The 27,926-nt window shown below is 36.1% G+C and overlaps 1 protein-coding gene and 1 long non-coding RNA gene across 2 annotated transcripts in view; both read right to left on the bottom strand.

Annotated features, from left to right (window-relative positions):
• The window catches only part of LOC115222821 (glutamate receptor ionotropic, kainate 2-like), a 310,276-nt gene that overhangs the window by 220,313 nt on the left and 62,037 nt on the right, over positions 1 to 27,926 (bottom strand). The window contains 1 exon segment of the mRNA XM_036511777.1: positions 5,859 to 6,113. Coding sequence (XP_036367670.1) covers positions 5,859 to 6,113 — 255 coding nt within the window.
• Positions 19,429 to 27,926, bottom strand: part of LOC118767451 — an 8,576-nt gene continuing 78 nt past the window's right edge. The window contains exons 1-3 of the long non-coding RNA XR_005003376.1: positions 27,677 to 27,926; positions 27,086 to 27,091; positions 19,429 to 19,438 (exon numbers count right to left, since the gene is read on the bottom strand). The exon at positions 27,677 to 27,926 is cut by the window's right edge and continues 78 nt beyond it. This is a non-coding gene — a long non-coding RNA (uncharacterized LOC118767451). The remainder of the gene's footprint in view (positions 19,439 to 27,085; positions 27,092 to 27,676) is intronic.

The raw sequence follows: 27,926 nt of genomic DNA, 5'->3' as shown, positions 1-27,926 counted from the left end.
GCATGACGTTTTTCGCCACTGAGATGCCTTCCGTATAGATTGATGAGTAAGCCAAAGAGTCACGAACTCAAAGATGACTTAATACTATGCTGAAGAAATCTGGGATTGTAAGAACAAAATCATTCACGAAAAAAGTTAGTGATAACAAGGACATCAAAAAACAAAAAAATAAATGAGCAAATGAATTCAAAGACAGACTCAAATGACATGCATTCGAATAGATACACTTACACACATATATATACAAAAACCCCAAAAGTAAGAAATAGAACATGGAAACAGTTGTAAACGGATATAAGCGACACCACATTAACTGCAATCCGAATAAATGAAATGAATGAAAATACATAAAAATTACATTAACGATATTATACATAAAAGATAGTTCATTAAGAAGAGTAATGAGTTGGCAAGACATTTTTTTTATATTATACACGGAATTAATAGTTGTCGAATCGCGGGGTTCTTGGTAACGTATGCTGCTTAAATTGAAGTACATCACGATTTCTTTTACACAGATAATATTTTTAATGAATATATGCTTCTGGTCCCCGTTCCAGGATTCTATGAACTGGATTCGGTATGGTTAATTACGTATGAGCTTCTAGAATCTCTATCTATATATCTATCTATGTATCTATCTATCTGTGTGTCTGCCTGTCTATCTATCCATCTATTAATTTATCTATCACTCTTTAGCTGTACGTAAGTGTATGTGTGTGTGTATATATATATATATATATATAGATATAATATACTATACATGTTTATATATAATATATACATATACATGTGTATATATATATATATACATATACATTTTATATATATATTATAATATACGGTTTATATATATATATATATACATGTTTATATATATAATATATATATATATATATATATATATATATATATATATATATATATATATATGATATATATATATATATATATCTATTAGTATACAATACATGTTATATATATATATACCATAACATGTTATATATATATATACATATACATTTTATATATATATATTAGCATATACATGTTTATATATATATATATAACATGTTTAATATATAATAATATATATATAATATATATATATATATATATATATATATATATATATATATACTATATATATATATATATATATAATATATATAATATACATTACATGTTTATATATATATACATATACATGTTTATATATATATATACTATACATGTTTATATATATATATACATATACATGTTTATATATATAATATATATACATGTTTATATATATATATACATATACATGTTTATATATATATATACTATATACTGTTTATATAATATAATATATACGTACTATATATATGTTTATATATTATATATACATATACATGTTTATATATATATATACATATACATGTTTATATATATATATACATATACATGTTTATATATATATATACATATACATGTTTATATATATATATACATATACATGTTTATATATATATACATATACATGTTATATATATAATATTATATATATATATATATATACGAATATATATATATGTGTGTGTGTGTGTATGTGTGTGTGTGTGTGTGTGTGTATCTAGTCACGCACACACTCATACATATATGTATGTATTTATATATATATATATATATTTCTAGATTTCATGTCAATGAAGAAAGAATCATTTTCTAACCTATATCGGGTCTTCTTCGTCAGTCTTTCAACAATATCAACTGCGCAGTTGAACATGTGTTTGGGAACGTATTTTCCCTCAGTACCTGTGTAAAGCTTCCATTATACACGCCTACTGATACATCTATTTACACGTTCCGTAATGTATATTATTCTTTACTATCTTTTACTTGTTTCAGTCATTTGACTGCGGCCATGCTGGAGCACCGCCTTTTTAATCGAGCAACTCGACCCAGGGACTTATTCTTTTGTAAGCCCAGTACTTATTCTATCGGTCTCTTTCGCCGAACCGCTAAGTAACGGGGACGTAAACATACCAGCATCGGTTGTCAGGCAATGCTAGGGGACAAACACAGACACACAAACACACACACACACACACACACACATATATATATATATACATATATACGACAGGCTTCTTTCAGTTTCCGTCTACCAAATCCACTCACAAGGCATTGTTCGGCCCGGGGCTATAGCAGAAGACACTAGCCCAAGATGCCACGCAGTGGGACTGAACTCGGAACCATGTGGTTGGTTAGCAAGCTACTTACCACACAGCCACTCCAGCCCCTTATATTTTAAACTTTGCATATTCCAACTGGTCCAATGATGAATTGCATCTGTAGTATCCTAATTAGTTCTCTCCGTTCTCGTTTTTAGAACAGTAATTCGTTAAAATTAGAGCTAAGACAGTTCGTTATATATATCCTAGTGCCCCAATAATTAAGTGTATAAATCTGTACTTGTAATCCGGTTGGTGTATTTACAAATTTCGCCACTGGGCGGCGTAACTGTTTTCGTTTTTGCAGATAATTAGTTGTACGTACGTACGCACGTATGCATGCATGTATGTATTTTCGGTGTGTTTATGTACGTATCCGTTTGTGTATGCCGAAGGCATCCTAATATACATTCTACTTCAGATTTAAAAAAAAAAACAAGAAAAAAAAAGCAGTGATAGTCTAATTTCCAGTTTAAATATGAAACGTAAGTTGTGGGAGGATTAATACGCTTGATAGAAAACTTCATTGTTTTGCCTCCAAACTGAAAGATTGGAAAATCCGACTTAAACAACAGTTATATTTTTTTTAATTATTAATTACTTCAACAACCAAAGAAGACAGATCCATCGCTAATTTTGATACAGTATATCTATTTATTGCCGACAGAGAGCTAAACATAGAGGAAAAAAACAAGGGCAAGCAAAGGATTAAATCGATTATATCGACCCTAGTGCGTAACTGATAATTATTTAATCGACGCCGAAAGGTCGAAAGGCAAAATCAACCTCGGCGGAATTTGAACTCAGAACGTAACGGCAGACGAAATACTTATTTCTTTACTACCCACAAGGGGCTAAACACAGAGAGAACAAACAAGGACAAACAAACGGATTAAGTCGATTACATCGACCCCAGTTCGTAATTGGTACGTAATTTATCGACCCCGAAAGGATAAAAGGCAAAGTCGACCTCGGCAGAATTTGAACTCAGAACGTAACGGCAGACGAAATACCTATTCTTTTACTACCCACAAGGGGCTAAACACAGAGAGAACAAACAAGGACAAACAAACGGATTAAGTCGATTACATCGACCCCAGTGCGTAACTGGTACTTAATTTATCGACCCCGAAAGGATGAAAGGCAAAGTCGACCTCGGCGGAATTTGAACTCAGAACGTAACGGCAGACGAAATACTGCGAAGCATTTTCCTCCGCCGACTCGCCGCCTTTTAATACAGTATATCGAGCAGATGTCACTATGGCAGAGTGCTTGACGGGTAGTATAAATTTCACTTAATTTCGCAATGTAGCTGCGTTTCTGTAAAATGAGCAGTTAATGTTACGTTGTCTTATCTACTATCAGTATTCAACACGAGCACGCACACACACATGCATATATATATATATATATATATATATATATATATATAGTGGGGGCGCAATGGCCCAGTGTTCAGGGTAACGGACTCGCGGTCGTAGGATCGTGGTTTTGATTTTCAGACTGGGCGTGGTGAGTGTTTATTGAGCGAAAACACCTAAAGCTCCACGAGGCTCCGGCAGGGGATGGTGGCGATCCCTGCTGTACTCTTTCACCACAACTTCCTCTCCCTCTTTTTTCTGTTGGCCTGTTTGAGTAGCCAGCGGGGTGGCGTCATTTGAAGACTAAAACAATGCAAAGTGTATCGTGACCAACGATGTGTATCAATATCTGATAGCCCGATCGGTCACGGTGATATATATATATATATATATATATATATATTATTTAAACAAATCAAAGGGAGACGGAAAATTAATTAAAATGTTCACCTCCAGTAGCCTAACGTTCCTGTCGAATTTTATCCCTGATTTTTGTGGTTATGGAACCTAGCTGTTCTTTCTAACGTTGAATTCCACGAGTGGATTCCTTATGTGTTTAATGTACACTGTATATTATATATATATATATATATATATATATATATATATATATATATATATGCGACGGATTTCTATATAGATTTCATCTACCAAATTTACTCACAAAGCATTACTGAGCACGTCGCAATGGGAGAACATATTTGGCCAATGGACTGCGTTGCTTCGGGGAGAGTTCGTTAACCACAGAGTCACGCCTTTGTCTTTTTATTTATTGATTTGGAGAGCAAGCTTGACCAAAGACGCTGGCTCACATATACAACACGGTCAAAGATATCATTTCTGAAAGGCTAAAGACGTTTCCTCATAATGTTGTTAGATACAATGAAAAAGTTCACAGATCTCAATGAAGAGATATTAGTGTAAAACATATCAAAGTGGGTTTTGGTCTTTGGCATTTTGCTCAAAGACGATATTTTAATTGGTTTTAGATATAAATATTTATTTAGATATCAATTTATTTTGAAATAATGCTTCCACTGTTTCATTCAACTTGACAGAAAAAGGAGTATAGGAAAAATAAATTGAATTACCATCGTTTGATGGAACTGAAATTCATCAGTACATAAAATTATGTTATGTGAGGTGAAAATTAATTCAATTTGGCAGTGTATAGTCAAAAGAGCTTTCTTGATCTACAACTTAAAAGACTAATTTACTTACAAAACTAGTATCAATGTTTGAGAAGCACATTCTTAAGAAACGTAACGAAAGTATTTAGTTTTTATACTTATGTTCGGTGAGAAATGTTTCGAAAACATATGTAAGGGAAGCTTTCACGTTATGTGTTGCCAAACCGTATAGTGTGGAGGCGCAATGGCCCAGTGGTTAGGGCAGCGGACTTGCGGTCGGAGGATCGCCGTTTCGATTCCCAGACCGGGCGTTGTGTGTGTTTATTGAGTGAAAACACCTAAAGCTCCATGAGGCTCCGGCAGGGCATGGTGGCCACCCCTGTTGTACTCTTTCGCCCCAAATTTCTCTCACACTTTCTTCCCGTTTCTTGAGTAACGCCGCGATTGACTGGCGTCCCTTCCTGCTCGGGGGAACACATATGCCATAGAAACCGGGAAACCCGGCCCATGAGCCTGGTTAGGCTTGAAAAGGGTGCATAAATAAATAAAATAAAACCGTATAGTACTTTTGCTTACAAAGTACCAAAGTTTTATTTATACATTATATTACTTTGCAATAAGTGTACATTACGGGAACTGCTTTACGGGATTCAGCTGTCAAAAACCAACGGATATCTGACGATAACACCGAGAAGGAACTGTTTGCAAAAATAACCTAAGGCTTGGTTGTCAGAACACGTCAGCGAGTGATTTCCATTCACTCCTCACAGTATTGAATCCGTTTCCCGTAACCAAAAATAAGACAAAAAAAAAAACGAGCCCCAGCAATCATTATCGCAACGACGAATAATATCAGGTACGTTATATTATTATTGTTCTGGCCAACTGCATTGCATTTTGGAACAGATAATTAGTTATGTTCTAACATTCGAAGAAGGTAAAACAGAGAAAAAATTACCACAAATTATGTTGTTTCAAATGTGTTTCTACTTGTATTATGCAAAAGAAATATTTTAGTTTCATTTATAATTTGAAAGCTTTTTTATTTTCGCTTATATGCAAATTTCCTCGACTGCGAGGGTAAAATATCCATACACGGTAAATCAAATATGAAAGAATAAAAAGATGCAATCTTGTGGCATTCTTACCTTCTTTGTCACCAAAAATGACGAGTACTTGTTTCCATTGGAAGTACTGGATGACATCTAGATAAGCCCTGCTGAGTTGGTGCATGTCTGGGTGGAGGTTGATTGAGAATGTGGGGACATCCGAGAGAAAGTGGTCCATGCGAACCTCGATGTGAGGGATCTTCAAGGCATTGCACATTGAGTTCACATAGGAAGCCACCATATACGACCGAGGACCAAACAACGCAATGGAATTCAAACCAACTTGGAAACATACTGCAAAGAATAAAAATAAAAACGAAATGAAAGTAAAAGCGTAAATACATTTTTTTTTTTTGTTAAAGGCGCCATTTTATATTAATGCGTTTTGGTTAGAAATTCGTTTGTTTTATACAGAGGACAGGGAACAAAATTCGTGTTTCCGTATTTAATATAGTAATGTCTAGCCAACATCGGAAATGGATGGAAGCATAATCAGTTTTCCTACATTTGTAATGAATTTGAAATAATCGGTTGAAATTTTTAAACAAAAGATTGTGAGGAAAACAAAATTATTTTAATGCATACTCCACTTTTAGAAAACATAACTATGAATATTTATGTATCATTGTATATTCCTGTTTGCCTGAAGAGAAATTGTAAAATTCTGAATATGTAAAGTGAGTTAAGTGTTTCCGCTAAATTATGTGTTGTACTTAAGGGAATTTTAAAGGTAATTATATATGAATGAATAATTAGAAATAAAGAAATTATATCAGTGTTGAAAATATCGAAAAGTTTGCTATAAATATTCAATTAATGTTATTTTTTTTTTAATATTTGCGTAATGACACACATACTTGAATAATGTAATGTATGCTGTAAATTTGATTCTGCAAGCGAGAGAAATAGAACCGGATACATAGGGAAAAAAAAAGTATTGAATGTATCGGACACCTTGATGTTCATATCAGAACATTTATATAACACTAACCTTCTGATATTATTGTAGCACCTCGACTAAATATCATAAATCTGTAAGAATTCTTCTGTCGTGTGTAACCAATTCCAGATGCCCACATATTCAAATATTCCCACCTCCAGTTACTTTTAGTATAAATTCTGTAACCTGCACCTACCACCTACTTTCAAATTCGCTCTAATTAAAAAAACAACAACAAAAAGAACAAAAGCACTCGCACACATACCTACAGACACCTTTCGTACATACCGAGAAATGCACTCGTGATTGTGCAAGCATATGTTTACGTAAATATAATATTAGATAAACATATATACAATATTTTAATGTATATAATGTATGTATATATATATATATATATATATAGTACAAGCAATTAAGATTCAAGTGAGTTCTGTTGAATTCATATGAATGCGGTACTTAACTTAGATGCAACAGAAATCTATATGGTGTTAACCATAAGATAATGCGGGGTTATTATAAATAAGAAAAAAGCAACAAGAATGGATCAATATTTCGGTACAATTGTTTCGTACGAAGACAGCTTTATTAAGGCTGCAAATATTGCAGTAAATATAAGTGACCCGTACTCATCAGCCGAAAAAACATCTGAGTTCTCCAAACATCTAAGGGGGTGATGTTACACCCCTGAAACATTGGGGATAGTTCTATAAAAATAAGATTTAGGTAACAAATGGACTTCTGAAAGTTCTTTTAGTGTTGCACAGTCATATAACGGGTTTTAAAAAAGTATTTTAAAAAACCACTTAGTTTTCCAGAAAATGAAAATGAAATTGAAAATATAAATCCATCCATATTGAAGAAAGTTTGAATTCTGGAGATATGAGGAGAGGTATCATACTCACAAAATATGCATTTATCCATAATTATGCATAAAGATTGTACTGGCAAATACTGCCCACATCCTTAGAAAAACCCTATCTATTTAAATGTCTGTGTTATATTACATGAAGACATTTCACTACTACCCATTCCCCAAGCTTTCAGTCATACTGTAACGTCTATTATCGTTCACTCGCCCGAAAACGCTGGGTGTCTCGGCAAGCGACTGGAACAAACATGGAGATTAAAAGTTTAAAAATGACAATGATAATAACAATAAAAGCACAAGGCCTCACATTTTCCGGGAGGAGTAAGTCGATTACATCGACCCCAGTACTCAACTGGTACTTAACGTATAGCTCTTGAAAGGATGAAAGACAAAGTTGTGGAACTTTAACTCATAACGTAGCGACGGGCGAAATACCTATTTCTTTACTACCCACAAGAGGCTAAACACAGAGAGGACAAACACAGAGAAAAACGGATTAAGTCGATTACATCAACGCCAGTGCATAACTGGTACTTAATTTATCGACCCGAAAGTATGAAAGGCAAAGTCGACCTCGGCGGAATTTGAAATCAGAACGTAGCGACAGACGAAATACCTATTTCTTTACTACCCACAAGAGGCTAAACACAGAGAGGACAAACAAGGAGAGAAAAACGGATTAAGTCGATTACCTCGACGCCAGTGCGTAACTGGTACTTAATTTATCGACCCGAAAGGATGAAAGGCAAAGTCGACCTCGGCGGAATTTGAACTCAGAACGTAACGACAGACGAAATACCTATTTCTTTACTACCCACAAGGAGCTAAACACAGGGAGGACAAACAAGGACAGACAAACGGATTAAATCGATTGTATCGACGCCAGTACGTAACTGGTACTTAATTTATTGACCCCGAAAGTCGACCTCGGCAAAATTTTAACGTAGTGGCAGACGAAATACCGCTAAGCATTCGGTCCAGTGTTTTAATAGTCCTGCTTGCTCGCTGCCTTATAATAATAATAATAATAATAATGGTGATCATAATATATATATATGTTATATTTCGGAATGGTCATTTTGCCAGTTTAGCCAATAAAAACACACGCACTATATATTTGGTGTTATTTTGCTTCAGTGTTATTTATTTTTTACATTAAACTTAATCTTATTTCGGCCAGAGTTCTTTCGTCACACTCCTGTGACCGCATCAGTGGTCCTTTGTTTTCTTCTTACAAATAAGTATGAAGAAAACAAAGGACCACTGATGCGGTCACAGGAGTGTGACGAAAGAGCTCTGGCCGAAATAAGATTAAGTTTAATGTAAAAAATAAATAACACTGAAGCAAAATAACACCAAATATATAGTGCGTGTGTTTTTATTGGCTAAACTGGCAAAATGACCATTCCGAAATATAACAATATCTGTTTCAACACACGACTTCACATAAAAAAACCTTGCACAACAAATATTTAAACGTATATATATATATATATATATATATAGTGCTAGAAATTCTCGCTTTCTATCGGCGTGACAGTGTATGTATGTGGTGTACGTATGAGTGTTTGTACGCGCGTGTGTCTGTTGTGAGGTCAATTTATTAAACTGAAACCGTTCAAAGGTGGTCCTTTCCATGGCCAAAGTCGAACCCAATGAATGATGCAACAAATACTGCAGACTAGGTTAGCATTGTGCTGTGAAAATGTAGTGCATTGGAATTGTATAATAAATTTTGAGTGCCATTATTGAGTTCCTAAAATGATCTCGCTTGTGAACACGTTGCGTAGAATAATACGAAGCAAACGAAAGGCATTACGATATACCAGTTAAGTGCCTTTGCATTTTGAATTGAAAATCCTACGAAAATTGACATTTTTTTTCTTTCATACACCCCCATACCATATCGATATATTCGAATCCGTAATGTATTATTGGATCTCTTCCATCGGTTACACCGCTTCCTAAAAAAATATTATGGCTTTTTGTCAATGCAGGAAATCGATATTTTTATTCTTAATGCCGTAGAATGTCAGAGGAGAGTAAATGCCGGAGGAATGATGTTAGAAACCCGCCTCAACATGCTTTTCAATCCAGTTGCAGTCGTATTGAACTTTCATTCTTTTAATACATCTAATACGCTTCACACACTCCCGTTCCCTTTTCAATTTTGCACGTTGTTGGATACGAGCCAAGTTCTCGTTCATGTGACCGTCATTTTCAACTTTGTATACGTTTTCATTTAAACTACTTGATTTCCGGCGGAGATATAGCTATCTCTGTGAAACTCAATTTGCTAGAAAGAGCTACGAAATCTTCTGAAATTCCTACTGTTTTAAAAATGACAGGGTCACGCAAAAGCTGTTGTCAATGGTATAAAAAACTATGACTATCCGAGGAAGATTCTGTTTGGTCCCTAAAAGCATGCCACAACGACCATTCACAATGCTTACGACTTGGGTCTTCTGAACGAAATCTAATTCCCCCATAAGTTCTTTTTTTTCCTTTTCCACTGCTTAAATTAATATTTCCTAGCCCTCCACAGATCATCTGATAAACAAGGGGAGATGTTACAAAATGTACTCTGATTTAAGTTGATAGTATTTTTATTACAGATAGGAATTTAGTTGATATTTTTAACAGGTCGACTAACTATATAGGTGTCTACTATCTTGTTGGTGATGTGTGTTTCCAGATTGGTACAAAATATTGTTTGCAGTATAAACGCAAAGCCTGAACATTTGAGGGAAGAGACGAGTCGAGTGTCTGGACATAGGGGTGCTCAACTGATCTATGTTATAGACCCTGGAAGAATGAAATGCAAAATCGAGCTCTGTCGAATTTGAGCTCAGAACTTAAAGCCGGAAGAAATGAGGTTAAATATTTTGTCCGGCTTGCTAACGATTACGTCAGCTTGCCACTCTTGCTATGTAAAATTAGGATGTCATAATCCAAATAAGGGAGATAATTTATGCCGTCAGTAACAATGACGAGATACTTTGAAGATGTAAGGCAATTAAAGGATTATTGACTAAAAATATAAGCTTGCAATGGTACTTAAACGCTACCCTCTATTCCACGGCACACTGAGGGAAGGTAGAACGCCAGAGTTGGTTGGTTACAGATGAGAAAACAATACTATAAAAAGATATGAAGGATTATAAATAGATAGGGAAACACATCTACACACACTGGTAAATATACAGACAATTAGAAAAACTGAGAAAAAGACAGAAAAAACGCATTAAGCGTAAAAGATCTTATTGGATTATAATTTCGAATACACGAACAATGAAGCAAAAACTGAAAGTAACTAAAACAACAAACGAAATGACTGAATGCCTTACTAGCGATGTATTACACTCTTTTGATGTTATACATTTTCGGTACGTAATTTCATCTTCCGTAGCTCCAAAATAAATCGAGATGGTGACTGCACTGCAGAAATAAGACGGTGGATAGTACTAGGCAGAGAGGCAATGGTCAGCATGAGCAGGGTCTAGAGACATCAGACTCGATACCAAATGCAGATTGGTGAATGCAATTGTCTTCCCAATAGCAACATATGGATGCGAGACCTGGACACTAATGAAAGCTGACCAGAAGAGAATTAATGCATTCGAGCTTTGGTGGAGAAGACTTTTACGGATTCCATGGACAGCGAGGCTCACCAATGGAGAAGTTCTTAAGCAGATCAGGCCGAAAATGTCGCTAGAAGCTAGGATCACCAAGCATAGATTGGCATATTTCGGTCATATTATGCGGAGAAAATCCCCGGAGAAGGACATCATGCTCGGAATGGTCAGTGGCAAGAGAGGGACAGCGAGGCTCACCAATGGAGAAGTTCTTAAGCAGATCAGGCCGAAAATGTCGCTAGAAGCTAGGATCACCAAGCATAGATTGGCATATTTCGGTCATATTATGCGGAGAAAATCCCTGGAGAAGGACATCATGCTCGGAATGGTCAGTGGCAAGAGAGGGACAGCGAGGCTCACCAATGGAGAAGTTCTTAAGCAGATCAGGCCGAAAATGTCGCTAGAAGCTAGGATCACCAAGCATAGATTGGCATATTTCGGTCATATTATGCGGAGAAAATCCCTGGAGAAGGACATCATGCTCGGAATGGTCAGTGGCAAGAGAGGGACAGCGAGGCTCACCAATGGAGAAGTTCTTAAGCAGATCAGGCCGAAAATGTCGCTAGAAGCTAGGATCACCAAGCATAGATTGGCATATTTCGGTCATATTATGCGGAGAGAATCCCTGGAGAAGGACATCATGCTTGGAATGGTCAGTGGCAAGAGAGGGACAGCGAGGCTCACCAATGGAGAAGTTCTTAAGCAGATCAGGCCGAAAATGTCGCTAGAAGCTAGGATCACCAAGCATAGATTGGCATATTCGGTCATATTATGCGGAGAAAATCCCTGGAGAAGGACATCATGCTCGGAATGGTCAGTGGCAAGAGAGGGACAGCGAGGCTCACCAATGGAGAAGTTCTTAAGCAGATCAGGCCGAAAATGTCGCTAGAAGCTAGGATCACCAAGCATAGATTGGCATATTTCGGTCATATTATGCGGAGAAAATCCCTGGAGAAGGACATCATGCTCGGAATGGTCAGTGGCAAGAGAGGGACAGCGAGGCTCACCAATGGAGAAGTTCTTAAGCAGATCGGGCCGAAAATGTCGCTAGAAGCTAGGATCACCAAGCATAGATTGGCATATTTCGGTCATATTATGCGGAGAAAATCCCTGGAGAAGGACATCATGCTCGGAATGGTCAGTGGCAAGAGAGGGACAGCGAGGCTCACCAATGGAGAAGTTCTTAAGCAGATCAGGCCGAAAATGTCGCTAGAAGCTAGGATCACCAAGCATAGATTGGCATATTTCGGTCATATTATGCGGAGAGAATCCCTGGAGAAGGACATCATGCTTGGAATGGTCAGTGGCAAGAGAGGGACAGCGAGGCTCAGCAATGGAGAAGTTCTTAAGCAGATCAGGCCGAAAATGTCGCTAGAACCTAGGATCACCAAGCATAGATTGGCATATTTCGGTCATATTATGCGGAGAGAATCCCTGGAGAAGGACATCATGCTTGGAATGGTCAGCGGCAAGAGAGGGACAGCGAGGCTCACCAATGGAGAAGTTCTTAAGCAGATCAGGCCGAAAATGTCGCTAGAAGCTAGGATCACCAAGCATAGATTGGCATATTTCGGTCATATTATGCGGAGAGAATCCCTGGAGAAGGACATCATGCTCGGAATGGTCAGTGGCAAGAGAGGGACAGCGAGGCTCACCAATGGAGAAGTTCTTAAGCAGATCAGGCCGAAAATGTCGCTAGAAGCTAGGATCACCAAGCATAGATTGGCATATTTCGGTCATATTATGCGGAGAGAATCCCTGGAGAAGGACATCATGCTTGGAATGGTCAGTGGCAAGAGAGGGACAGCGAGGCTCACCAATGGAGAAGTTCTTAAGCAGATAAGGCCGTAAATGTCGCTAGAAGCTAGGATCATTCATCATAGATTGGCATATTTCGGTCATATTATGCGGAGAGAATCCCTGGAGAAGGACATCATGCTTGGAATGGTCAGTGGCAAGAGAGGGACAGCGAGGCTCACCAATGGAGAAGTTCTTAAGCAGATCAGGCCGAAAATGTCGCTAGAAGCTAGGATCACCAAGCATAGATTGGCATATTTCGGTCATATTATGCGGAGAAAATCCCTGGAGAAGGACATCATGCTCGGAATGGTCAGTGGCAAGAGAGGGACAGCGAGGCTCACCAATGGAGAAGTTCTTAAGCAGATCAGGCCGAAAATGTCGCTAGAAGCTAGGATCACCAAGCATAGATTGGCATATTTCGGTCATATTATGCGGAGAAAATCCCTGGAGAAGGACATCATGCTCGGAATGGTCAGTGGCAAGAGAGGGACAGCGAGGCTCACCAATGGAGAAGTTCTTAAGCAGATCAGGCCGAAAATCTCGCTAGAAGCTAGGATCACCAAGCATAGATTGGCATATTTCGGTCATATTATGCGGAGAAGATCCCTGGAGAAGGACATCATGCTCGGAATGGTCAGTGGCAAGAGGGGAAGCGGCCGACTAAGAACCCGCTGGCTTGACACTATCAAGAGTGATACCGGAATGGACATAGCCAATCTGAAAGAAGCGGCCAAAGATAGAACTGACTGGAGGACACTGATCCAAAGAGTGACCGAGAGTCGACTTCGACTGAGCGGATAGATAGATAGAATTTTTTCAGTCGAAAGAATAGAAGGTATAGACGAAACTTGAGTGATTTTTAACTCAGGAGGAAAAGAGACCGTATTCACAAAATACCGTATTCTTCTTGTCTATTATTAAAATACTGATTTCGAACATAAATATTCGCACCACTGCCGTATACCACCAATTAAACAAACCCCATCGAATCGCATCTTTCATTTCTTTTTTATCGTTTTGTCAATAATGAAAAACGAATTTCACTTCAGCTGCAAAGTAAATGAGGAGGTAAAAAAAAGCCGTTCCCTAAATACCCCCGTTTATTTTTAGCATAAGGTATTTGTCGAAGATTATTTTTATGTGGAGGAATAATTAATTATAATCCTATAATGAGTTTATTGATGTTTTTGTTATGTATTTGTAATATGGGAGCTCCTCCATTTATTAATTTGGTTAGCGAAATTGTTATATATTTCTATATATATATATATAGATAATAATTATTTTTTGTTTTAATGATAGTATTTATGGGAGGGTTATATAATTTTATTTTTCATGTTACGGTAGATCATGGCCAGATGATAAGGTTTATGAATGTTTTAAATGTGAGTAAGAGGAATGAAAATTTATTATTAGTATTACATATTATTCATTTATTGATATTTGTTTTGAATGTTGGATATATTAGAGGAATTGATTTTTAATTATTAGTAAAATTAGTTTATGTGAAAATACTAGGTTGTGGGCTTAATCCCCCGATTAACGCCTTCTGCGTTAATTAAGTGCTTGTGTGTGTCATTGTGTCTGTGTCGCCTTACACGGCTTCTCAAAAACTGTTAGTTCGTATACATCCCCGTAACTTAGCGATTCACCAAAAGATAATGATAGAACAGGTACCAGACTTTAGAAGATACTCAAGTATAGGAGATGATTTGTTCGACAAAACCCTCCGCGGCGGTGCCCCAGTATGTTCGCAGTCCAATATATCTATATATATAAAAGTGAGGTTGTGTGCTGTCTGTCTCCTACGATTTAGATTCCTAACTACTCCCGCATTTTGTGGTGCAGTTTAACCAAAACCGGGTATCTTATAGTCGTGATTCATATCGAGCCCTTCTGGGTATTAGCGCGCGTCTACGATGAGTCTACGATTTTAAAAATAATTTAACATCATTTTTTATTCCATTTTAATGCATAATTTTTCGTGTGTCGATGGCGGCGGAGTTGGCGTCCACGCTCAAACACCTGCACCTGTGTTTGCTTCTCCCCCTTCTTCCCTCCCTCGTGAAGCTGTGGGGAAGGGAGTTTAAGGAAATCAACGTCGTAATGCGTTGTCAAGGAGACCAGCGTTCTTTTAGAACAACGACTTCATGGCTTGAAGACACCAAAACAGAAATGGCTAAGAAAGCCCGAATTGGCATCTATAAAGGAAGTAACTCTCTAAAAATGCTTATATAGTTATTTCCCTTACAAACCCGAGCAACGCCGGGCGACACTGCTAGTCTTTATATATAAAAGTGAGGTTGTGTGCTGTCTGTCTCCTACGATTTAGATTCCTAACTACTCCCGCATTTTGCGGTGCAGTTTAACCAAAACCGGGTATCTTATAGTCGTGATTCATATCGAGCCCTTCTGGGTATTAGCGCGTGTGTACGATTTAAAAAATAATTTACCATCAATTTTTCCCATTTTTAATGCATTTTTGGCATATATAAGTGAAGTAACTCTCTAAAAATTTATTATTAAATCTCAGAACGTAAAAAGCTACAGTACCCCCCCCCCCTTTGTGGTTAGCCATATTGAGATGGCTATTATAATTTACATCTCTAAAAATGCTTATATAGTTATTTCCCTTACAAACCCGAGCAACGCCGGGCGATACTGCTAGTAACAATATATAAGCAATATATAGCAAATCAAATAGCCATAATAACTCAAGTTTGGGGCAGACGTATAGTCTCTCTCTGCTTATTTCTGTGTTCCTTTCTGTTGAAGAGCGAAGGTTCGAAACGTAAACGACTTTCTCACTTCCCAGCGTTAAACTAATACATCTGTTTGTGTCCAGTTTGCTGGACATTGTTGTAGAGCTGAAAAAGAAGTAATTTCTACTCTTCTCCTCTGGAAGCCATCTACTCGCAATACCAGAGGGCGCACACTCTCCTACCCTGATGTAATCTCCAGGGATACAGGCATCCAGCAACAGGACCTCCGTAATGCCATGATGGACCGTGAAGTCTGGCGTAGCATGGTAAATTCCATTGTCTCGACCACGGTCGAACAATGATGATGCTGATTGTTGTTTACACACCCACCTTCGTCTTTTGTTTTGTTTTGTTTTGTTTATTATTATTATTATTATTATTATTATTTGGTAAATTTCAACTACGTAATCCTCAGTGTGTTGCTGGTACTTTAACAAAACATGGGATTAGAAATTGGATCGTAAAGCCCCGCTGAAACACATTTTCGTGGCGGTTATACGTATTCTGTTATTTCGATTCTCGTTCTTTTATAAAGAAAATAATTGTAATTCCTTACAATAAATTGTTTTGTTTTTTTATATATAGGGTCGATTAAATCGACCATTGTGTTTCACAAAAAAAAATAAAACATTTCCTTGCAGGATCAAGGGAAAAAAATCGCCCAGAGTGGTTTCGAAAGTAAAACTTAAAGAGACGTAACTGAACATCACTTTAAAGTATGTCCGCCCATCTACAGATCCCGATGCCAACTTCGAACATCAAAATGATGAGCTACGTAACGTGTTTGAAGTTTTACGTATTTATACATCAAGAAAGAAGAGATCAAAAACAATATAAAGCGAAATGTGTTAAAGTAAAAGATCAAACATGATGTAACGTGTGTACATGTATATTTTATGCGCATATGTAGTGTTATGTTGAATGTTTTGCGTTTTTAGATACATTTGTTCACTTAGATACAATGGTTATCCAATGGACACAACTATTTCTTACAGCTGCACATAAGAATGGACGCATATATACACCGACACACTCGTAATGCTTATAGATACGTGGGTGTGTAAAATATATAAATGCATGCATACGTATACACGGACGCGATAAATGTATGTGGATGGGTTTGAAAATATAACATAATATATATGTGTGTGTGTGTGTGTGTGTCTGTAACAATTATTTATCACCTCTCTCTGTTCCATCTATCTATCTATCTATCTATCTATCTATCTATCTATCTATCTGTGTGTGAGAGTGTGTGTGTGTTATGCATACACACATATACGTATATAAATGCATGCGTATACCTATACGAAGATTATATACATACATGTGTGTGTACTTTTGTGTGTATGTGGGCGTGGTTATGTGTCCATTTGTGTGTGTATGTATATATATATATACATATATATACACATACACATACATATATATAAGCACATATATACACATACATATATATATATATGTACATATATATATATATATATACATACATATATATATACATACACATACATATATATATATATACATACATATATATATATATATATATATACATACACATACATATATATATATATATACATACATATATATATATATACATACATACATATATATATAAACATATACATATATATATATGAACACATATATACACATACATATATACATATATACACATACATATATACATATATACACATACATATATACATACATACATATATATATATATATATACATATATATACATACATACATATATATATAAATACACATACATATACATATATATATCTGTCAAGCATACACACACATAACGGGTGATCATTAAGCAGAACTTGATACGACAGAGATTTATGCAATGGAGAGTCAATTTAGACTTTTGTCGCCAACTTTCATCTATGAAAAAAAAACGATAATAACTTCAACAAAGTTTTACGATCAGTCGTAGATGATAATGGATTATAATGGGAAGATACTTTTTATGTGCCCTATTATGAAATATTGTGACAGTTCTTATGGCCTAGACCTAAACACCTCGCAGTTAAGTAAGGTACAGAACTGGTTGTAGAATAATAAGACTGTGAGGCAAATAGAACGAGAGGTGAGCAGTGTTACACCTGTACGTCTCGTAACACCTCGTAATTATCATTCGCTTTTCGTCACGCCAAGAAATATACAATTTCTCATTCCTCGTAATTAATTTCCTATTAAATGAGTTCGTGGACACCTCATCTCATTTGCCCTTGATCAATTTTCTGTTTGATATGCAATATATCAATTATTCTTACTTCTTCAGACCCAATCTTCTATTAAACACTATGTTTATAAGGTACGTATGATATTCATTTGAATGTTTTTATCTCTCTCTCTTTTACTCTTTTACTTCTTTCAGTCATTTGACTGCAGCCATGATGGATCACCGCCTTTAGTCGAGCGAGTCGACCCCGGGACTTATTCTTTGTAAGTCCAGTACTTATTCTATCGGTCTCTTTTGCCGAACCGCTAAGTGACGGGGACGTAAACACACCAGCATCGGTTGTCAAGCAATGCTAGAGGGACAAACACAGACACACAAGCATATACATACACATACATACATACATATATACATATATACGACATGCTTCTTTCAGTTTCCGTCTACCAAATCCACTCACAAGGCTTTGGTCGAACCAAGGCTATAGCAGAAGACACTTGCCCAAGATGCCACGCAGTGGGACTGAACCCAGAACCATGTGGTTGGTAGGCAAGCTACTTACCACACGAAATTTTTTTTGGTATAATATTTCTGTTCTTGTAGTAATGATGTTATAATATGGTTTAATTTGGTCTTCAGATATAACATAAGGCACTCAGAAGACAATATTCTATCAGAGCAAACTTCTGTTACATTGAATCTGCCTGTACAAGTGTGCAACGCGTCACATGATAAAATGAATTGTAGGGCAGGGCAATTTGAAATAAAGTGTTTCCCCTCAAGAACACAACACACTGTCTAGGGATCGAGGCGACGATATCACGATCATCAGTGCAATACTTTAACCACTAGGCCATGTGCGTATATATATATATATATATATATATATATATATATATATATATATATGTGTATATGTATGTATGTATGTATGTATGTATACATGTATATGCATATATGTACATATATGTATGTATGTATACATGTATATGCATATATGTACATATATGTATGTATGTATACATGTATATGCATATATGTACATATATGTATGTATGTATACATGTATATGCATATATGTACATATATGCATACATATATATACATATATATGTGTGGGTACATATAATATATATGCATATATATACATATAAATGCATATATACATATATATATATATACATATAAATGCATATATGTGTATATGTATGTATATATATGAAAGCTCAAACACACACATTATCTGCAAATTTGCGAGCATATATATATGGTGTGCATGTAGGTGCAACTGTTGCAAATGCCAGAGAGTTTATGCATGTCTCTCCCCTCCCTTTCTGTCTGTCTGTCTTTCTGTCTATCTCTCTTTTTATCTCTGTCTTTATATCCCCCTCCCTCCCTCTCACTTTCCCTCACTGTACGTTTGTGTACGAATGGTTTCTTGGAAAATTTCGTCTCCGTTCCTGTACGTCGAATGATTCTTTTCGCTCTTGCATCTATTACGAATCAATATATAGATTTCCTCCCCGATTCGATACTCACCACGAATCATGCTGAGATTCTTACGGTGATAAATATTTTAAAAGAAAATAAAAGGGAAGTGAGAAATTTCGAGAAAAAGTTAAACTAGAATGAAATTCTCTGTGCGTCTTTTCTTATTCTATGATACTGAATTAATTCTTAATGTTTAATCTGGATGACAAACGTTCAGCAGTTTGATTTTTCTTTAATTTTCTTTTACAAGAATGTCGTCTTGGCTGCTGTTTTATTTCGTTTGTTTTCTATATTTATTTGCATTTATTTTTTATTCTTTCTGTCTTCTATTCTGTTTTTGTTTGTTTGCTTTTCATGTCGGTATTAAATAGCAATGCAGGGTGCTAACGGATTGTCGAATATCGACCAAGAAAAGCAGTACTGGCATAACCTTCACCTACATTTCCATAATTCTAAATAACAGGAGCTTGCAAGGGTACGAGTGGTGGTAGACGGTTTATGTGAAGTTTGACTTTGCGATGGTGGTTATAGAAATTATTGCATTTAACAACGCTGAAAATCATTGCAGATGAAAGACCAAACGAAATAAAAAGTGTTACAATAACGTCATATTTTATAAATAGAATATTCGTGGATATTTTTTTGTGGTTTTTCAGAACGTGCTTTTTAAAAAATTATTCATTATTCTTTTAACTGCTTGCAAAGCCGCAGGTATTCTGATTACAAGTGTGGCATTTGAGATAATGAGTACTAACTTACAAAACATCCCAATACATAAATAGCACTGAAGTTTTGCATGAAACAAAATGGGAAGCTGTTCTCGGAAAAATTTGAAGTTAGAATTGAAACAATACGTATCCTAAATTTTAAGTTCACCTTATTAAACAAGAAATCCATTTTTATCATTACTTTATTACAATCAGATGTATTTAAAAGCAATATAAATTTAATAATGATAAAGCTACGTGCTTTATAAATATATAGGCGCAGGCGTGGCTGTGTGGTAAGAAGCTTGCTTCCCAACCACATGGTTCCAGGTTCAGTCCCGTTGCGTGTCAAGTGTCTGCTATTAAAGCCTCGGACCAATCAAAGCCTTGTGAGTGGATTTCGTAGACGGAAACTGAAACACGCCTGTCAAGATAATTAATGAAGCCTGCAACCAATCACCAGAAAAATACGTAAATATCCCAGCGCTACATGATTTACATTTGAAACCTGTTATAGTTGACCCAGCCTGTGAAACACGACCCGACGCCTAAGCAATTTTCTACACATCCTACTGAAACCCTTGCTGAAATACATCAAAAGTTTCCTGTTTCCTTAGAGACGATCTATGCTTAAGCACCTACCAAAAACAACTAATGAAGAAATACCTTATTGATTTCCTTGGATATTATTAATCTTTACACCAATATTCAACATGACTATGAAATAGAAGCAATAATATTCTTGCTGGAAAAGTATCCCGAAAAACTTCCGGAACGCATAAACCAGGTTTTCTTTATTGAAACTTTAAAATTTAAACTTCAAAACGTTTATTTCCTATTTGATGACAACTACTATCGCCAAACATGTGGAATTGCGATGGGAACAAACGCAGACCCTGTTTTTGCGAACTTAATATTGGAATATTTTCATTTCACTATTTATGAAGTGTCATTGGAAAAATATGGATATCCACTTCACTATTATATAAGAAAGAACTATAAAAGATATCTGGATGGCTGCTTTAGCATTTGCAATGAGACCATTTATAAGCATTTAGAATTTCATCAATACTAAATACTATAAACTCTGCTATTCAGTTTACGATGGAATACAGCAAAGAACAGCTCCCTTTCTTTGATATTCTGATAAAAAAAAGTTCAACAACCAAATCGTAACTGGCTTTAATCATAAACCAACGGACTCGAAGTAACATCCCTTGTTTAGGTCACGCCAACCGAAATACATCAAAAGAAATATTTTATTTAATTTAGCGAACAGTATTTGCACAACACTGTCTGATGGATATAATCGGGACATCCGTTTCAAGACCTCAGAACAACACTAACTGAGAGACACTCTCCACCCTCACTTATAAATGATGGAATTACACGTGCTAAGAAAACAGGCATTAAAACTCCAAGGGAAACAAGACGAAACACCATACCCCTTCTCAAAATACTACTATATATATTAAATAACAACCCTAAAATCATTGAGGCATACAGCACTATTATCAGTAGGGATCCAAAAATGAACAACATTCTGAAGACAAATTCATTAATGTAAAGATTTGCTGAAAAGACTTCTGACAAATGCGAAGCATTATAGAACAACCACGAAACCATAGGCTAAAAATACGGAATCCAAATTGAGGAATTTTCTCTAACCTACTGGAAGTCTCTTTATTCTAGTTCAAACAAGGAGAGATGTTGCCAATTGTGATCAACTTCACTTCTGCAGCTGAGAATTTAATTTATGTAATATCTTGTTCAGATTGTGGACATAATAATATAGGGCAGACAAGCATGGCATTTTGATGGAGAACGACAATACATAAGGAAGAGAATCCTTTCCCTAAGTATAGACAGATACCTTTGAGTGAACACACAAACAAATGTGCAGAGAACATCCAAGCAAATTTCACAGTTTTCCCCCATCTCCCAGTACAAAGAAGCAATTTCTGTACAAGAATGTTTAAATAAAGAAAATTTGGTTATCGAAAAAGACAAAACATGCCTAAATATAAACACATATCTAACTTTGGTCTTAGTATATATTTCAATTCATGATCACATATACCTCACTGTACATATTTCATCTCACTATTTTAGCGTTTGAGTTTTTGTATATATATTTAACCCAACCCCAAAATGACCAAATTTTGTATATCAAAATCTAAGACTATAGATCAGTGTCTTTTAGGGAAAGGCATGAGAGAGTTGACAGAATCATAGAGGCTATAGTTATAAAACTTGTCAAGATTATTTTGAAGTAGCATAAAGTAACTGGCTATAATGAGGTCTGGTAAAGGAAGATCATTAAATTAAGATGTTAATTAGCAGTTAAAGGGACTGAGGATAGCTCTGCATTTAAATTGATGTAATGATTGCAGCGTTCCTTTAAATGGAGCCGCTTGAAACGGTCGTACTACATGATATCTGGATATTCAGCTGCGTATTTTGATTTTATACACCTTATTTTGAAATTGTACGGATAATAATGCACTAAGTTTTCGTGCCTCAACTTAGGTACCTAATTCATCTGAATCTCAATTACTTTGTTTAGATAGACTGACAGACAGACATACATATAGACTGACAGACAGACAGACAGACACACACACACACTCATATATTTCTTTACTACCCACGAGGGTCTAAACACAGAGGGGACAAACAGGACAGACAAACGGATTAATTCAATTACATCGACCCCAGTGCGTAACTGGTACTTAATTTATCGACCCCGAAAGGATAAATGGCAAAGTCGACCTCGGCGGAATTTGAACCCAGAACGTAACGGCAGACGAAATACGGCTACGCATTTCGCCCGGCGCGCTAACGTTTCTGCCAGTTCGCCGCCTTACACTCACACACATATAATTAATGAGCCAGTAGAGAGCTCAGGTCAAACTGTGAGAGCGTTATCCTCTTATTGATTCTACGCTGGAGTATTGGATTGCTATTGTGCGAACGTTTGTATTAAAATAACCAAATAACCAATATTTGTTACACTGCTTATTGGCTTATTGTCATTCGGTTATATTTGGTACTGTGATATTGTTACACACACACACACACACATTCATACTAGTAAAAATTACAGAAAAAGCTTCGACGTCAAGGTTCGAATTTAAAGTTAAAACAACTTATATCCTATCTCGATGATTTTCCATTCACATTCATGTGAAAGTACGTCGAATATGGTCGATGCAGCTAGTGAGTAATTTCTATAGACAGTAGTAAGAGAGGCAATATAACGGAACGTATTGACTTTAGTATGGCCTGTGGAATTTGTGGAATCAGATCTGTCAAGAGAACTAATATCAGAAGCAAATACGTTGTGTTTCAAGTACAACAATTAATCCTGTGCCTGTCTGAGTAAATATATATTATCGCATACACACACACACAAACACATACAAAACTAAGAGGAGTGACCACTAAGGTGGACTCCTAATAAGGCTAAAGATAGACGTCATATTAGGAGTCTACTTTGCCGGTCATTCCTCTTAATTTTGTATGTAATATAATTTTTAATATTTGGATTTTTAAAAATATGCGAAGCTGCTGATTTTAATTGATTAATATCAATTTCTACCCTTATTTAATTTATAGATATATAGATAAATAAATAGATAGATAGATAGACTGATAGATAGATAGGTAGACAGACAGATGGATGGACGGGACAGAAGGACAGAAAGATAGATAAAAAAGTTGGAGATGGACAAGCAAAGCATTTGGAGTCACTGGAGAATATTTACAGTAAAAAGTAAGAATAAAGTAAAACTTAAGCATAGAACTCTCATGACAGGTGGGTAAAGTCTCTTATAGGGGTTCCTGGAATACCTAGGCAAGTAGACCATGCTAATGTGTAACGAATTCACATAATCCAAGTATTTCGTCATCAGAAAGACGAGGTAAAGCGATATAGAAACAGAGATCTTTAATCGAGGAATTCCCTTTGCACTTCAAGCCGAAGATTTAGTGGTAAACCGATCTAGGCACTCATTGTACATACCTATTCATATATGTCAAGAGAAGTATACGACTTAGATTTCCTCTCTCTATGTGTGTGTGTGTGTCTGTATGTGTGTATGTATATCTGAATGAGTGGGTGGGTGTTTGTGTGGGGGTTGTATTTTCATAAATCTTACTGCGATTCATCTGGCTTATATCATAAGCAATGCTTCCTGGGGTGGGTTGAAGGGGTCGTTGAATACTTTGGGTCTTTTAATAATCAGACAATCTTCTCCACACGTTCCAACAAGAGTTGATCAACTCCCAAATTGTGTCACGTTCGAGCTACTCCAGATAGCAATGATCTTCCAATGGTTCACGCCTTCTAATCCACAACAACATCAAGGTAACCTTTTCTGCTTTCGGAATTAGCGTCATGGTATATCACATACTGATCCGTGGTATATCCAGCATAACGTATGCCATGAAGAGTGAATTGACTTGTAAGTTACATGCATTCCACATCATTCGGGGAAAACTCAGCTTGGCACACTTTGTTTCGATATATTTCCACCAGCTCTACAAATTTGAGCGCCGTCATCTCATGTACTCTTCAGTACATTGCTTCCTTGGAATGGAGACTTCTACGTGAACCACCCACCCGGATACTTCCGCAATCTCTACGTTTACTCGGTTTAGCGACGTAACATTATCGCTTCTGTAACCTTCGGCTGCTTTCGCAAGCCGACTTTCAGGTACTAGATTTGTGCTATTGCCGGTAGGCTCAGAGAGAGGAAGCTGGCATCTGCTTCACGAATCCTTTCCCTTTCAGCGGAGACGCTTGTGGAGGCTGTTTCAAATGTGAATAACCTGCTTTAAACATTCAGGACATGGTAATAACTCCAGCAGCAATAACAGCACATGGCTTTGCAGATCTGTTGCTGATGTATTACAAAATCTCTTTCCTCGGGCACAGGGTGCAGTCTCTGTACTCATTCCTTTATCAGCAGAAAATGTTGGATAGGTTTTTAGGACATCGTAAACTTCCTGAAACAGCAATTCGATCAGTAGTATAATCTTTGAAAATAGTACTACGAATACGGGATACCCCTCTCACCTTCTCACGTATTCTCTTTCATTGTATCTCTCTCTCTCTCCCTGTCTTCAACGTATATATATATATAATATATATATATATATATATATATATATATATATATATATATATATATATATATATATATCGATGTGTATGCAGATGTGTGTTTATAACTGGAATAAATTATAAATAATGCAATTTAAATGATAAATACGAAATAGATTATGCAGCTTATATAGATATATATATGTATATATATATATATATGTATGTATATATGTATGTATGTATGTATGTATATATATCTAATACATGCACAATTAATAAATAAGGTTTTAACAAATATAAGTAAGTTAATAAACGTCATGACAATGAAATTATTGAACCTGATATTATATATGTAAATATCATTCTATTTTACTGAACATCACGATTAGAATTATATTATGAAAAATAAATAAATATAACATTAAAGAATGGTTATATAATAGCAATGCTGAAGAATGTGATGATTCGAAAATACATTAGAAAGGCGTAGATCTCTCATACGTTGAAGCAAATAAAAGCACTCTGCTTTTGTTATCTCAAATAATATAGATATAACATAAAAGTCAGGCTTTCAATAGTTCAACAAAATAATGACAATTTTATAATCTAAAATCTAACTATTTCAATGATGGCATCTCCCCCCACCACAGAGAGCTAAGATGTTGGATGGTGTATTGTTGGAGATATTCAAATCATTTTAAATATCATTGCGCCTTTATAATGCTCTCTCTGTCTCCATCTCTCTCTCGGTATTTCTCTCTCTCTCTCCCTCTCTGTTGTAGACGAATAATACTTATATGGATTTATGATATATCTAAATAAGGAATAGCTAGACTACCGTTTCTATTTTTCTTGTTTTTTTATTGACTATTTAATTTCTACTTAACAATTTATCTGATAAAACCATATTATGTAGGTTGAATTAATTTTTTATTTTATAACGAAATACGTACTCCGAACACTAAATATCAGCTATTATTTTTATCTTGGATTTCTGTAACGTATATTCTTATTCAAGGCAGCGAGCTGGCAGAATCGTTAGCGCGCCGGGCAAAATGCGAAGCCGTATTTCGTCTGTCGTTACGTTCTGAGTTCAAATTCCGCCGAGGTCGACTTTGCCTTTCATCCTTTCGGGGTCGATAAATTAAGTACCAGTTTCGCACTGGGGTCGATGTAATTGACTTAATCCATTTTTCTCTCCTTGTTTGTCCCCTCTATGTGTAGTCCCGTGTGGGTAGTAAAGAAACATATATTCTTATTCCATCTCGGAATTTATACGCCCGGTTATAGCTGTCGATATAAGATCGATCTCATCGTATAATGCTTATGTACGAACTGTAAATATATGAAGGATTTCCAGGTAATCTCAAGCTATGTATTGTAATAGCAGTAACGATGTTTCACTTTATTTCTTACTTCCGTTCGTATTATATATTAATCATGAACGGTGAGACCTTTAGTTGAATATATAATTCTGACCAGAAATGGCAGAGTTGATAAAAGAGGCGATAAGTTAACGGAGATACAGTTGTTCGTATTCTCTGGTGACATTACGGTCATGGCAACCACGACATAAAATGTCCATAATTGTAGCATTCTGAAAAAGTAAGTTGACGAAATATACGTTAACTATTCTAATGTTTCGTTTGCAGGAGTGGCTGTGTGGTAAGTAGCTTGTTTACCAACCACATGGTTCCGGGTTCAGTCCCACTGTGAGGCACCTTGGGCAAGTGTCTTCTACTATAGCCTAGGGCCGACCAAAGCCTTGTGAGTGGATTTGGTAGGCAGAAACTGAAAGAAGCCCGTCGTATATATGTAAATATATATATATATGTATGTGTGTGGGTATGTGTGTTTGTGTGTCTGTGTTTGTCCCCCTAGCATTGCTTGACAACCGATGCTGGTGTGCTTATGTCCCCGTTACTGAGCGGTTCGGCAAAAGAGACCGATAGAATAAGTACTGGGCTTACAAAAGAATAAGTCCCGGGGTCGAGTTGCTTGATTAAAGACGGTGCTCCAGCATGGCCACAGTCAAATTATTGAAACAAGTAAAAGAGTAAAAGAGTAATATATTGCTCTGATAGAACAAACATATTAGCTGGTACGCGGCCGTAGTTCAAGTTAAGATCTATGATGGTTTAATATATCCAATATACCTCTGCGTATCTCTAGCACTAGGCTGCACACTCCGATACGTATTTACTAATCTTAGGCATGGCATAGCCTTCACTTCATTCACTGTTCATAATTTCGTATTGGGCACAACGGATTCATACAAAATGGACTGTCAGTGCTTAGCAGTTACTATTTATATTTTCATACTGCGTATCACCCCTATATGACCAATAGAAGAATAAGCAATTAATCTTGTTATATCCCTCTGACCGACACAAATAATAGACGTTAATAAACCTCCCACCCACAAACAAATAACAAGCAACATATAACAACAATATACCCACCACCTGAAAACTTAAATAAACCTATAAATCGTATAATCCCATAACTTCCTAATTTCAATAATACACTAGCCAAAATTATAGACCCAGAAATAGGGGCCTCTACATTGGCTTTAGGAAATC

This window comes from Octopus sinensis, linkage group LG21 (assembly GCF_006345805.1).
Source record: "Octopus sinensis linkage group LG21, ASM634580v1, whole genome shotgun sequence".
NCBI lineage: Eukaryota > Metazoa > Mollusca > Cephalopoda > Octopoda > Octopodidae > Octopus > Octopus sinensis.
The sequence above is the reverse complement of the archived record's forward strand: the minus strand, read 5'-3'. Positions and strand labels throughout refer to the sequence as shown.